At 36.4% G+C, this 15,686-nt stretch overlaps 1 protein-coding gene across 8 annotated transcripts in view; it reads left to right on the forward strand.

Moving 5' to 3' along the window:
- Positions 1 to 15,686, forward strand: part of AGTPBP1 (ATP/GTP binding carboxypeptidase 1) — a 166,005-nt gene that overhangs the window by 32,576 nt on the left and 117,743 nt on the right. For 7 of the 8 annotated variants that reach the window (XM_047829664.1, XM_047829657.1, XM_047829662.1 and 4 more), the window contains 2 exons: positions 2,858 to 2,982; positions 14,000 to 14,067. In XM_047829664.1, the coding sequence (XP_047685620.1) occupies positions 2,858 to 2,982; positions 14,000 to 14,067 (193 nt within the window). Of the gene's footprint in view, positions 1 to 2,857; positions 2,983 to 13,999; positions 14,068 to 15,686 lie in introns of those variants that run through there. The other variant, XM_047829663.1, reaches the window with a different exon arrangement.

Consider the following 15,686-nt stretch of genomic DNA (forward strand, 5'->3'; position numbering starts at 1 on the left):
CTCACGAGCTGTGAGATCATGACCTGAGTGGAAATTGGGCATTCAACTGACTGAGCCACCCAGGTGCCCCGTGTTGCATTATTTTAAATGGTATATTAGGTATATTTTCAAATGTGTGCTTAATGTGTATTTTTCAGACTTCAGATACCTTTTCAGTTGAAGTACTTCCAAATTCAAAGCATTGGGCACAGTTAATCTGAAAAAACATATATTGTTTGTTTATAATACGTTTCTAGATGTGTATTGCCTATGCTATACCAGTCAGTGTTTGAAATACTGGGTGACATGCAAGATCTCTACCTTTGTGGAGCTTACGTAATTACAGATTGTGATAAATTCTCTATAGGTACACTTTAATATTGGAAGTGGAGGGGCTGGTGAGGAAATGGTCCCATGGTTGGGCTGTAGCTTGAAATGAGAAGGAGCCAGCTCTAAATAGAGCTGGGAGAAACCTCCCTCCAGATCGAGAAGACAGCAAATACAAAGACCTTGAGGTTGGGGAAAAACATGTCGTATTCAAAGAACTGATAGAAATCCACTGCAACTGGATCCCAGTGTGTGAGGGGAACATTGTGAGAAGTCAAGTCGGGGAGGTAGACAGAAGCCAAATGATATAAAGTCTAGTATGTTGTGATAAGTAAATAAGATTTGGCCTAACGGCTGAAGGGAAGCCATTGAAGGGGTTTTAGCTGGACAGCAACTTGATTATATTAGTGGTTCTATAAATCTACATATGTGGTAAAGTGGCCTAGAACTGTATAAGTAACCAATGTCAATTTCCTGGTTTTTGCTGTTGCCCTGTAGTTCATGTAAATGTAACTATTGGGGAAACTAGGCGAAAGATGGAAGGGACCACTCTACTATTTTTTCAACTTTCTGTGCGTGTTTATAATTATTTCAAAACAAAAAGATAAAAAAAGTACTGTGAAAATGGATTATTGGCAAGCAAGAATGAAAGACTAGTTATAGGCTCTGATTTCTAAGCGAGAGAGAATGATTGCTTAGACTTGGGTAGTAATGGTAGATAGGGAGACAAGTGGATGAAGTTGAGATGTTTCAGAGATGGAGCTGTTACTGGGTTGGTGTGTGGGGAAGGGAGCCCAGATTTTTGTCTTGAGCAACTGATGGTTTCACGTGAGTTTGGGAGCATTAAGATTGGAAGAAGAATAGGTTGAGAGGAAGAATAGGTGGTTTTATATTGGGCTTGCTAGGTTGGGTAAGCTATCAGGGTGAGGCTGGAGTTGAGTGTAGGAGCCAGGCAGCATTTAGATCATAATTAACAGTGGTGGGATTAGATGAGACCACACTGGTTGAAGAGTGGAGAGAGTGAAGAGAAGAGAGCTGGGGATAGAGCTGTGTGGGGTCTTTAGCATGTAGAGATGTGTCACAGGAGGAGGAGCCAATCACGAGATCTCAGAGAGGTGGTGACAGGGAGAACATGAGGAGAGAGTGGGGTCATTGAAGCCCAAAGAAGGAGGTGAAGGAAGAGGGAGCTATCTGATAGTGCTGAGAGACTGAGTGTAACGAGGAGGGAAGTGACCACAGGAGGTTGGGAGATCTCGAGGTGCAGAAGGCAAGCTTGAAAAGTGAACAGTATGTGAGAAAACGGAGAGAGCAAGCACAGACATCTCCTTCAAGGAGTAACGGAAATGCTGTGGCAGCTAGTGGGAGCTCCTGCAGGAGATTCGTGTGCCAGGAGGGTATGATCCAGTTGAAAGGGAGAGAGGGAGATGATGTACTACACGTAATTGAAGGAGCAAAGACATTGAAAATGCAGGAGGGGCTGAGGCAAGTAAATAGGGGAGGGATTTTTCTTTGAGTCTCCACATGCCAGTCAAAGAGCCTTTTTAAAACATCAGAGCACATCGCTCATTTCAAAAACTTTCCATCCCTCTTAGGGTAAAAACCAAAATCCCTACAGTGGCCTGCAAAGCTTTAAATGTTGGTGCTCTGTCCAACCCCACCCCCACTCTGACCTCAAATCTTACTGTTACTCTCCTTGAAGTCTGCTCCAGCTACATGGGTCACCTCACTTTAGCTGAATGCAGCAGACCCCTGCTTTGGGGTCTTCGTGGTCGTGACTCCTTTTCCCTGGACAGCTCTTTCTGCAGATTTCTGCACAGCTTACTCCTTTACTTCTTTCAGGTCTTTCCCTGAATGATACCCTGTCAATGAGGTTTTCCCTGACCACTGTCTAAAATTGCATCCCTTGCCCTGTACCTTTTATTCCCCCAATCTGTTTTTCTTTATAACACTTACCACCACCTTAAATACTGTATGATTATCAACATATTTATCTCTCACCATTGGAATGTTCAGTCTGTAGGGGGCATGAATTTTTGTTGTGTTTACTGTTTGTAATACCTAGAAGAGTATCAAATGTGCAATGTATAATGAAAGAGAACAAAGAAGAAAGAATGTGGATAGAGAATCAGATAGGTTTAAGGATCTGGTAGTGGGAAGATGAGTGTGTGCCTTTTTGAGCTTATAACGATTATAAAGCAAGGCACTGAGAGCGAACTGGGGTGGGTGGGATGATTAGAGTTTTGAGGTGAGCGTAGGAAATGTAAGACGTCTTTTTGGAGAGTGTAAAGATGAACTTTCAGGGCGTGATTTAAGATTGCTGGGCAGGGTTGAGTGCATATTTGTGGTTTTCTGAAATGGAATGTGTTTCTCATTTAAATTAATAGAATTTTTAGCAACGTTGAGCTATGTAACATAGAGTAAGGAAATGTGATATAAACGCTTGATGTTTTTAGAAGGGTAGAGTTTTTTTTTTTTTTAAACAGTGATCTTCTAGTTTTGAGTTTACAATTGATGTAGAATGTGTCCTAATATAAAGTAACATTCTTCTTAGCCTTACCAATAATTCACGGATCGTGGGACTCCTGGCTCAGCTGGAGAAGATCAATACTGAATCTGCAGAATCAGATACTGCCCGATATGTTACATCAAAAATTCTTCATCTGGCCCAAAGTCAAGGTAAACTTTAGTCTCTTGTTTTTGAAATGCTTTTTTAGTTCTTCGAAAGTCGATGCTAAGAATATTCAAACTTTGGAGAAATAGATGATTTTCTGTAAAAATTGAACTTTCTCAAATAGACTCAGGAAGTAGAAAACTGAGTAACTGTGAAAGGTATTGCTATTCAAAGCATTGTTTCCAGAAATGATTATGATTTGCCTGAACCATTTTCAAACAATACTTAATTCCAGTGCTTCTTGTTCTAGAATGTTGACACAAAGATGGCAAGTAGCATTGAACATTGGTTACTAGTGTGATCCCTACTTTGAAATGCAAACTCTTTCATTCAGTGGTGGGTGATCTGAGGGATATTTTGAGTCTGTGGGATTCAGCTGCACCATCTCCGAAATAGAGATAAGAAATCATGTGATTATCATGAAATTTACATGGGAAGCATGTAAAAAGAATGCTGAAATGTTCAGGGGCACCTAGGTGGCTCAGTCTGTTAAGCATCTGACTTTGGCCCAGGTTATGATCTGGCAGTTAGTGAGTTCGAGCCCCGCGTGCACCACCAGTGCAGAGCCTGCTTGAGATTCTCTCCCTCTCTCTCTGCCCCTTCCCCACTTGTGCTCTCTCTCTTTCTCTCTCTCAAAATAAATAAACTTAAAAAAAATCTTAAAAAAAAAGAATGCTAAGATGTTCAATAAATGGTACCTGTAGTTAGGCTTCAGTGCTCTATTTTATGAAGTCAATACTACTGAATTGGTATCGAAATCTCGACAGAGTACGAGAGAAGAAGGGTACTGACTTTGCACTTAGGAATACAAATATGAAAAATCCCAAATAAAACATTAGTGAATTAAGTCTAAGTATACATTAAAAAATGAATGTCATTGCTAAAGAGCACTTATTTTAGGAATGTAAAATGGCTTAATATCAGGAACTGTACCAGTATAACATTATTTGAACAGGTCAAATAAAATCTATGTAATCATTTCAGTAGATGCTAAAAAAGGAATTTAAGGTTCCAAAACCTGTGGTTGATTAAAACGAAAACAAAAACAGAAAAAAAAAACCCAAAAACCAAAAAAAAAAAAAAAACCAACCCTCAAAACACCTGATTTTTCTTTAGTTAAATAAGGGTAAACCAGCAGCTGCCTTAATATTTAACAGTGATACATTGAAGACATTCTGCTAAAATTAAAGTCCAGACATTTTGTAATTTTAGTATTTTATTTTTATTATTTTTTAAAATAATTTTTTAAAATGTTTTTTTTTATTTTTGAAAGAGAGAGATAGAATGCAAACGGGGTAGGGGCAGAGAGAGAGGGAGACACAGAATCTAAAGCAGGCTCCAGGCTCTGAGCGGTCGGCACAGAGCCCAATGTGGGGCTCGAACCCATGAACTGTGAGATCATGACCTGAGCTGAGGTCGGACACTTAACCGACTGACTGAGATACCCAGGTTCCCCTAATTAGTATTTTATTTAATTTTCAATTTCATTATTCTAAAGTTTCAGGTCCTTCAGTAAGCATTGAACTGTGTTTAAGAACTCAGTATCTTAACCCTTCTAAATGGTCATAGACTATTATTATTTTGATAACTTCCTCCTATTCAGTCCATGTATTTCGGGGGTGGTTGAGGAGATCTCTCTAACAGATGACATTTATTTCTAACAAAAATCTAAAATACGTGCCTGTACTTTTTAATTCAGGAAGTCACTAACTGGATTCTAGCCTTTGGAAGTATTGTGCTTATCAACCAAGGTCTATATGCAAGGATGTACACTGTAATAGTGCAAAGTTAGACGTACCAAGGATATTCATTGTATTGTTATATGAAATACCTCTTCAGAACAAAACCAACAAAACCAAAAGAAAACAAATTCCTCAGACACATAAATAACACTTGTGTACCCTGCCTCTGCCGCTGCAGACTTTTCCCATCACAGCCTGGAAGCCCTCCTACTCCAGCATCACCACTGAAAATGCCCCAAGCGTACCATTACCCAGACTGCCCCTCTCCTATGCCACTCACCACTGGGGGACCAGCCCCTAAGCACTGTCCCCTGAGTTGTGTAATACAGGGACTTTGTTTATAGTACCTTGGATTAGGCAGTCAACACAGTGTAAGTTAGAAGTGGAAGATTGTCCCGTCATCATTTATAGGATGATCCTGTTTGCTATCCATTTGAGAGAGAAAGGTTAGAAATTTGTAGTTCAAGGAAGAAGAAATGCAAATAACCAGTAAGCCTAGGAAAAGGTTCTTTACCTCCTTGAAAGTTGGGAATTACTGATAAAAACAACAGAGATACTTCTCACTGGTTAGGTTGGCAGAAATTAGAAAATGATAATATGGAAAATAGGGTATTCTTATACACTGTTGGTGGTGCAGTAATTATTAGTAACTTGGAAGAAAAGAATCTGGCGATATTTATTAAAATTTAAAGTGCACTTGCTGGTTGACTCTCAGGAATGTGTTTGACTGAAATAAAAATGCTAGTATAGAAGAGAGTGTGTGAGGATGTTTTGCAACATTGTTTGCCTATCAAAGACTAAGATACAACCTAAATATCCATCAGTGAGAAAATGGTTGAATTAATTTTGATGTAGCCAAATTGTGGAACTTTAAAACTATATTATGCAGCTATTATCAGTGAGTTGTGTTATATGGAACATACAGATTGTATGTGGAACTATATGCATTGTTTCTGGAGTCCTAAGTTTAACATATTAAGTAAAAAAGCAAGTTTCTTTGGCTTATATAACTATATGTGTAAACTCATTTTTATACAAAATCATTATAAATGTGTGTAATGTTTGTATGAGCAAGGCAAAAAAGCAAAAACAAAACCATAAATATGCACACCAAATGTTTAGCAGTAGTTATCAATGGGATAGAAATGGAGGGGAATGAGGTAAGTTCCTAATTTACTTAAGGTACTTTTCTACAGTTAGAATTGTTGCAGTAAGCACATGCTACTCATAATTTAAATGTACTACTTGTAATTAAAAAACAACAACAACAACAATAACACCAAACTCCTACAATACCTGTTTACATAGTTGAAATATGTATTTCCACAATTTAGTGCTAGTTTTCCTTGGACGCATTACATTTTCTGTCTTTAATAATGTACTACTTATTTGCAGCATGCATGATACTGTTTGTAATTTACCCTTAATTTTTTTCTCTAGAAACATAATAATTATCCATTTCAGGTAAATCGTCTAATTTGTTGGCATACATCTGTTGATAACAATTCCCTTATAATCCTTTCAGTTTCTGTAGGGTAGGAAGTGATGTTCTTTCTGCATTCTTGATTTTTGTTATTTGTGTCATCTGTCTCTTTTCTTGGTCTGTCTAGCTCAGCGGTTCTCAACCAGGGGTGATTTTTCCCTCCACTTGCCTCAGGATACTGGTAATGTTTGGAGATATTTGGGGTTGTGAAATTTGAGAAGGGGATTGTTACTGGCATCTAGTGGAGAGAGGCCAGGGATGCTGCTGAACATTATGTAACACATAGGACAACGCCCTACAAGAAAGAATTATTTGGCCCAAAATGTCAACAGTGCTAGACTCAGGTCTAGCTAAACATTTGTCAATTTTGTGGCTCTTTTGAAAGCACCAACTTGATTACCTCTGTTTTTCTTTTTTTCTCTTTCATCGATCTCTAATCTTTATTGCTTCCTTCCTTCTGCTTGCTTTGAGTTTGATTTTTGCTTCCCTTTCCATTTTCTTAAATTGAAACTTTGATTATTGATTTTTGATTTTGAGACCTTTCTATTCTAATGTGGGCATTAAAGCTGTAAATTTCCCTATTAACACTGCATTCTTCAGATATTGATATGTTGTAGTTTGATTTTCATTCAGTTCACATTTGTTCTAATTTCTTTTGTGATTTCTTCTTTGACCCATGGATTATTTAGCATTCTGTTGTTTAATTTCCCATTATTTCAGAATTTCCCAATTTCTTTCTGTTGTTTTCCCATTTAATTCCACTGTGGTTGGAGATTTGTATGATTTTAGTCCTTTTGAATTTATTGAGACATGTTTTATGGTTTAGTATATGGTCACTCCTGGAGAATGTTCCATGTGCACTTGAGTATTCCATCTGCTGTTGTGTGGAGTATCCTATCAATGTTGTTGGTTACATCAGTTTGGTTGACAGTGTTCAAATCTTATATACCTTGTTGATTTTCTAGTTTAGCTTCTCTATTAATTGTTAAAAATTGGGTATTGAATTCTCTACCTGTTGGTGAACTGTATATTTTCCTTTTCAGTTTTGGCAGTTTTGGTTTATGTATTTTGAGGCTCTGTGTATACATTTAGAGTTGTTAAATCTTCCTGACGTCAAAGACTGTTTGGCCGTTATGAAATGTCTGTCTTTGTCTCCAGTAATATTTCTAGATTGAAAATCTGTTTAATAATGCAACCCTTCTAGCTGTTATGGTTACTCTTTGCATATTATACCTTTTCCTTCTCCTTTTCCTTTCAGTCTGTTTCTGCTTTTTATTCTAGAGCATGTTTCTTGGAAATAGTATATTTTTGGATCTTTTTAAAAATCTAATCTGAGTATTTTTGGTTTCCAAATTAATGTACTTGTTTCTTGGATGATTGGATTTACATCTGCCTTTTTGGTGTTTTCTGTATGATTCAGGCCTTTTATATTCCTATTCTCATCCTCTACTGCCTTCTTTTGTGTCATCTGTTGATCTTCTGGTTTTTAAAGATTTTAGTTGTTTTCTTAGTGGCTCCTATAGGGATTACAGTATACATTGAACTTCAGATTAATACTAATTTAATTCTGATAAAATATTGAAACTTTTTTCCCAATATAGCTCCATTTCTCTCTTATTCCTTTGTGCTGTTATCATCATATATATTGTGTTCATAGATGGTAGAAACCCAACAATTACAACATTGTAATTACTGCTTCCACAAGTTTATGCCTTGTAAAATAGGAGAAAAAGTGGAAAATTCTGCTGAATTTCAGAGTTCTGAATAAAGATCAGGATTGAGAACCAAAAGCTTGGTAGTTAAATTAATGGAAGTGAAGTGATATTTTCTCAGGAGGAGGTAGAGAGGGAGAAAGCTGAGATTTGTGTTCTGGGAACGGTCTACATTTTGTATTTTGCTATAAGAGAGTCCTGTGAAAATGACAAAGTGCATTCATGTTTAGGATTTTTATGTCCATGATGAATTTACCCTGTTATCATTATGGGATGTTCATCTTTATCTCTAGTAATTTTCTTTACCTTGATGTTTGTTTTGTCTGATATTAGTATAGCCTCTCCAGCTTTTTTATACTTGTTTACATGATTAGCTTTTCCTGTTCTTTTTCTTCTAGCCTATTTGTATTTTTGAATCTAAAGTGTGTCTTTTGTAGGTAACAGTTTGACATTCTCTGCTTTTTATTTTTTATTTTTTTATTTTTAAAAAATTTTTTTCAATGTTTTTATTTATTTTTGGCTCTGCTTTTTAATTTGAGCATTTAGTTTGATAAAATTTAATATAACATTGATGGGACTTAGGTTTATAATTACTTGTTTTCTGTTTGTCCTTTCTGTTTTTATTTCTCGTTTCTCTTTGTCCTGTCCTCTTTTTTATTATTTGACCATTTTTTAGAATTCCATTTTAATTTACCTATTGACTTTTTAGTTATACCTGTTTGCATTTTTAAGAAATCATTCCTCTGAAATCATAATAAACAATCAGTAACTTTTTATCCTTTGTTTAGAATTGATATTGTAACCTCATATAAAATTTGGAATCCTTGGCATGTTATATATCCATTTATATTTACATTCTTTAGCTATACTTGTGATATTTATCACATCTGTATACATTATAAACCCCAAAAGACAATTTTTGCTTTAAGAAATCATGTGTATTTTAAAGACACTAAGAAAAAAAAAGTAGTTTTTATATTTACTCAGGTATTTACCATTTCTGAAGCTCTATTCTTTCGTAAAGTTGTGAGTTTGGTCTGGTATAATTTCCCTGATAGCCTACAGAATTTCCTTTGGCATTTCTAGTGGACGGGTCTGCTGTCTAAGAACTTTTTTCCTTTCGTCTGACAGTGGATTTATTTCACCTAATTCTTTTTTTTTTTTTTTTTAATTTTTTTTTTTTTTTAACGTTTATTTATTTTTGGGACAGAGAGAGACAGAGCATGAACGGGGGAGGGGCAGAGAGAGAGGGAGACACAGAATCGGAAACAGGCTCCAGGCTCTGAGCCATCAGCCCAGAGCCTGACGCGGGGCTCGAACTCCCGGACCGCGAGATCGTGACCTGGCTGAAGTCGGACGCTTAACCGACTGCGCCACCCAGGCGCCCCTATTTCACCTAATTCTTGAGGGATATTTTCACTGGTTATAGAATTCTGGGTTGGCAGTTTTTATCTTTCAGCATTTAGAGTGCACATAAAACAGTGCTTCCACTATTTTGTGGCCTCCATAATTTCAAAGGTGATGTCTGCTATTTTTGAATCTTTGTTTTCTGAAAGTTATGTGTCATTTTTCTCTGGTTGAGTTCACGATTGTTCCATTAGTTTTGGTTTTCAGAAGTTTGCCTGTAGTTTTCTTAGTATTTATGCTGCTTGGAATTTGCTGAGCTTTTCAAACTTGTACATTTGTGTCTTTTTTCACATTTAGGAAATTTTTGGCTGATCAAAAATATTTTTTTCTTCATTCTCTCTTCTTTTGGGTCTATAATTATACATATGTTAGACTTGTGGAGATTGTTTCAGAAGTCCTTGAGGCTCCTGTTTTTCAATTTTAATTCTGTTATTCAGATTGGATAAATTTCCCTTTTTCTGTTCAAGTTCTCTGCCCTTTTCCTCTGCAGTCTACCATTATGTCTATCTGATATTTATTTCACACATTGTATTTTTCTTTTCTGAAATATGCATTTGGTTCTTCATCATACTTTTAATTTTTCTGTTGTGATTTCCTGTATTTTTGTTCATAGTGACCTTGTATTTTCCTTAATGTAATAGAATGTAATTATAATAGCTGCTTTAAAATCCTTGCCTGTTATGGGGCGCCTGGGTGGCGCAGTCGGTTAAGCGTCCGACTTCAGCCAGGTCACGATCTCGCGGTCCGGGAGTTCGAGCCCCGCGTCAGGCTCTGGGCTAATGGCTCAGAGCCTGGAGCCTGTTTCCGATTCTGTGTCTCCCTCTATCTCTGCCCCTCCCCCATTCATGCTCTGTCTCTCTCTGTCCCAAAAATAAATAAACGTTGAAAAAAAAAATTAAAAAAAAAAAAATAAAATCCTTGCCTGTTAAATATAACATTCAAATTATTGACAGTGTTGAAGAAAGCATGTAGTGTTATAAGAACTGGGAAGGACTTTTGAAAAAGCCAAGGGAGGAAGCATTGTCAGTAATGTTAAGTAACATAGAGAGGTCAGTTAAAATAAAGACCTTTTTGACTTGATAATTAATAAATTACTGGCCACAACAAGAGCACTTTCAAGTGGTGGAATTAGAAGGAAGATTACAGTATGCTGTAATATGAGTGGCAAATGAAATAACGTTGGGGAGTATAGAGTTTTTTTGTTGTTGTTGGAGAGAGTTTCACTGAGAAAACAAACAAATAGAGGAAGAGGCAAGGTAAAATAAGGTTTGTTAAGTATATGGGAAAATAAAAAACAGTATGTGGGTGGAGGTTGAAGCTACAGCTTTATAAGTAGGTAGAAAGGATGGGATTCAGAATGTAGTAAAAAGGACACATCCTCTTCCAATACCCCGACTGGAAAAAGGAATGCAAAATTGTCAAGGCTTTGATACATGAGTATATGGATTTTGGTAATTGTTTATAGAATTTCATCTGTACTTAACAGATCACTTTGTCTCAATTCATTGAGGGAAATATAGATGCTGAGAGTTGGGAACAGAGGCCCAGGGATTGAGAGTCCATAGGTAGAGGACTGGTACAACGTTTGGAATAGCTGTGGGCTATGGCAGGGCAGATGGTGATGGCTGTGAGTTGAGGTAAGTGAAAACAGTAGTTTTGTGTTTCTAAATAAGGATGGAAGTGGTGAATTTTTGGTACTAACAATCTTAAACTAGGAGAAGAAATTCTTATGGCATTATTTTTACTGTGATGTAGGAAAGAGAATGCACATTTGAGCATTTACTTAATTAGAAAGCTTTGTGGTGGTTAAGTTTAAGGGGTGAGGCTTTGAATCCAAGTGGGGTACGTCTAGACCTGATTTTACCTGAAAATAGCACTACCTTTGATGAGTTAGAAGTTTCAGTGGAAGTGACAGTGAGACTTCCCTAATCTTTTGAAAAGAAAGAAGGATAGGAGTGTTAGGAGTCTGGGGTCTGATAGAGGGAGATCGTAGGTTAAGATTCCAGAGGTAGGACAGTTTGGGGTACGAGAATTGCAAGGGTTGATAAATTAGAGCAAAGGAGAAGGGTTTTGTTGTCAAAAAACTATGCAGCTAGGTATTTGAATCATTGACATCGAAACCTCCTTAGATTATGACAGAATCTAGAGTATAGTAAAAAACTGTATGGCACCTAGTTTTCGTTTAACGTGTGGAATAAACTAGATGATCCTGGATGTTACAATAAGGAGAGTTTTTGGTCTGTTCCATGAAAGTGAAAATGTAATGGTTTGTTAGTAGAGGAGATCTCAGTCTTCTGACTATTCTATGTGATTAATATCGAAAAATCATTTGGCTTTAGTAGTAAATCAATTGTGGGGGTCCCTGGGTGGGTCAGTCGGTTAAGTGTCTGACTTTGGCTCAGGTCATGATCTCACGGTTTGTGAGTTAGAGTCCTGCTTTGGGCTCTGTGCTGACAGCTCTGAGCCTGCAGCTTGCTTTGGATTCTGTGTCTTCTTCTCTCTCTGCCCCTCCCACACTTGTATTCTGTCTCTCAAAAATAAATAAATGTAAAAAAAAAAAATAGTAAATCAGTTGTGTTATTTAAAAGGTTAAATCAAGGGTACATTGTAGATATTTAAACAATATTTATTTTATAACTCAGCACTTACTGTTGGAGGCAGCTGTCCCAGGGAAATGAAGGGTCAGCAGAGGAATCCCATACTTTTATTTTTAAAATTTTTTTAATGTTTACTTTTGAGAGAGAGAGAGACAGACAGGGCATGAGTGGGGGAGGGGCAGAGAGAGGGAGACACAGAATTCGAAGCAGGCTCCAGGCACTGAGTTGTCAGCACAGAGCCCGACGTGGGGCTCGAACTCACAAACCATGAGATCATGACTTGGGCGGAAGTCCGCTGCTTAACTGACTGAGCCATCCAGGTGCCCCATGAATCACATACTTTTTAAAAGGGAATTGAGTTTTACAAATATTTATGAGTTTTTCCTTTTTTTGTAGGCAAAGAAATTTGTCATTCTTTTAAGCATTAGTAATTATGGCAAGGGGTAAGAAGATGAACAGTCACTTATGCAAGTTTATATTTAAACAGATTGTAAGACTTCTGTAAGTTTTACAAAATTAGTTATCTGGACCCAAGATGATGCATGATAGCATGAGTTTGTTGTTTTAAAGAAAAATATGGTTTCTAATCTCCATATTTATTTTGTAGGTAGTTACTAATAGTTATTATAAATAATATTTTACTATAACTTCTCTGTAGCACATTTGTCCCTTTTTGTAATAACTTATAATTTAGAATAACCTAATTTTCAGATGGGTGTCAGACTAATGAGTTTTTTCCCAAGATTTTGTGACTTGTCGTCTACATCTTACACTTCATTTCCTTGTGAAATTGTAAATATATAATTTGTATGTGGCAGAACTGTACCACGTATGGCTTTTTCGTTCTTTCACGATGCAAGTTGAACAGGATTTGCTTTGGGCAGAAGTGTGATGTTCTAAAGGCCTAGTCTCACTTTTGCCCCCTCCCCTTATCAGGGCTTCGGGGCTCATTCTGCTCTTAGACTCCTTGATCATCCCTGTGTAGAACACATTTGGTATTACCAATCTCTTGAACTTTATTATGTAATATGTGCTGTATTGAGAATGGATTATTTGTGTTCTCTTTTTAAAATCTCAAAATGTGAAAGGAATGGCATTGTCATTCTATATTAAAAGAATTCCTGGCACTAATGTTTAGGTGTGAAACAGTTGGAGAGGGTCATCAAGTCTCTTGTACCAACAGTCCTATATAAAGGAATGATTCCTGTGGCTCTTTTAGAAATACACTAAATCAGTGAAAGACTGTAAGCTTTGGGTTCAGAAACATCTGGATCACCTAGTCTCTTACTTTTACCCTTACCTGCTCAATGACATTGTACAGATTTCTTCTTTCTGAACTCAAATTTCTGGTCTGTAAAAATAGTAATTTTTCTCCTGGACAGTTAAAGTGAGTCATAAATGAGGTGATATAGGTAAAGTACATATAAGTTGTGTGTGGTCTATCTAAATGTCTACCTTTCTACCTTTCTTATCTTGTCAATCAAAGGAAAAGAATCGTGGAGAAGCTCTAGAGACCTTTAAATAGAGGAAAATGTATACTGTTCCCCCTGCCCCCAATCTCAGTGAGATAAAAGGGATTATTTGGGTGATCTGATCTCCAGAGTCTTGCAGAAGCAGCTCTTCCCTAGTTGTGTATTTTTGTGTAATTCAGAATTTTCAAATAGTATTAGTTCAGTAAAAACATTTGAAAATGGAACTAGGTTTTTGTTTTCACCAATTTTGACTATTTTCTAATTCTAGTCATAAAGATAATAAAGAGGCCTACCATTACTACTCCTACCTCACTTGCAGTTCTGGTATCTACATTTTACTGCTGATTTTAAGATTACAGATGGATTGATAAGGATTCATCTAGTTCATGATAGGAAATGTGATCAAATGCAAGGAAGGTCTTGTAAACTGAGATCTGGAAGTTCCCATAGAGTATAATTAGCAGTATCAGAGGGAGACACATCTAAGAACCAATTTAGAATGTTTACTAAATCAATGGAGTCCTGTGGATTCTACATTAGCTATACAATAGAATTATATGTAATTTTTTTCTCTCATATCTTAGAAGAAAACTTTTTTATACCTTTCAGAAAAGACAAGGAGAGAAATGACAGCCAAAGGTTCTACAGGAATGGAAGTTCTGCTGTCAACCCTAGAGGTAAATCGCTGATAGGCTTTAATTAATATAACTATTAATACCAACCAGGACTGAAGGAAAAAATGTATATATGAAGTATAAAAGTTTTATTCTAGAGGTAAAGCCAATGAATGGAAGTTAGTTTTATGTTTTAAACGATCACTTGGAACGGTGGCAGAAGCATTCTAATATATATTAGGTAAACCTCTAAGTATATTCCCTGATGATTATCATGTAACCATATTTTAAATTTTAACATGCCATTCCAGTTGGTAATAAGGTATTAGCTGGAAATAAATGATTGATGTTGGAAATTCTCGTTTATTGTGTTAGGTGATATATATTTGTGATTTAGTTTACTGCATGTATTGGTTGAATAACTATATTATGTTGGTAATAATTAAATTTCTATCCCAGTGTAAAATTTTGGGGTGGAACAGCAGGATATATTCAGAATCAGGATTTTAAATTTTATTCAGTGCGGTGTTAAGAGTGGGGAGTGAATACATTGTATGCTTTAAACTTACACAGTGCTATATGTCAAATTATATCTCAATAGAGCTGGAAAAAAAAAAGAACAGGGAGTAAGTTCATGTTTTTTGGTAGGAATCACTTTCTATTAAAAATGATATGTCATTTTTCCCTAAATTGATTTGTCAGTTTAGAGTAATTTCAATAAAAACATTAACAGTTTTCTTTCTAAAGTCCGATGGGAAAATAAAAAGCAAGAGTAGAAAGGACATTTCTGAAAAAGGAGAGAAATGAGAAAAGACTTGCTGCATCAAATATCAAAGAACACTATAAAGTTTTAGTAATTCAGATAGATAGCTTAGAAATTGTGCATGAGTAATAGACATCAGTGTAATAGAAATTCTGGAAATAAATTAAGATCACATGGGAATTTAATATCATCTAAGAAAGGTAGCATTTCAGATCAGTGAGAAGTGGAGGGATTACTTACTAAGTGGAGCTCAGATAGATTGATAGCCACTTAGAAAAGTGTAGTGGATCCTTACTTCCTACACCAAAGTAAGTTCCATATCCAGCAAAGATTTAAGGTTGGAAAATAAAATCATAATACTAGAGGAAGTAATGGGAGAAATCTTTAAATAATCTTTAAACAGGGAAGGCTTTTTTTTTTATTAAAAAAAATTTTTTTAATATTCACTTATTTTTTGAGAGATATAGACAAAGGTTGAGCAGGGGAGAAGCAGAGAGAGAGGGAGTCACAGAATCTGAAGCAGGCTCCAGGCTCTGAGCTGCCAGCACAGAGCCCAACATGGGGCTTGAACTCTCGAACTGTGAGATCATGACCTGAGCCCAAGTTGGACGCTTAACTGACTGAGCCACCGAGGTGCCCTGGAAGGCTTTTCTAATGTAAAAAAAGACTCAGGAGTTATAAAGGAAAAGATGGATAAATTCAACTCCATTAACAAAAGTATGTAGGAAAAAAACACCCTAGACACTTGGCAAACTGAGGAAAAAACATTCAACTTGTGTAACTTCTTTAACATATAAAGAAGTTTTACAAATGAGTAAGGAAAAATTAAATCAGTAACCCAATAGAAAAATGTGTAGACGTTCTGGACAGTTCCCAGGAAAAGAAACACAAATGGCACTTGAGATTGAACACCATTTGT

The sequence above is a fragment of the Prionailurus viverrinus genome, chromosome D4 (genome assembly GCF_022837055.1).
Source record: "Prionailurus viverrinus isolate Anna chromosome D4, UM_Priviv_1.0, whole genome shotgun sequence".
NCBI classification, from domain to species: Eukaryota; Metazoa; Chordata; class Mammalia; order Carnivora; family Felidae; genus Prionailurus; species Prionailurus viverrinus.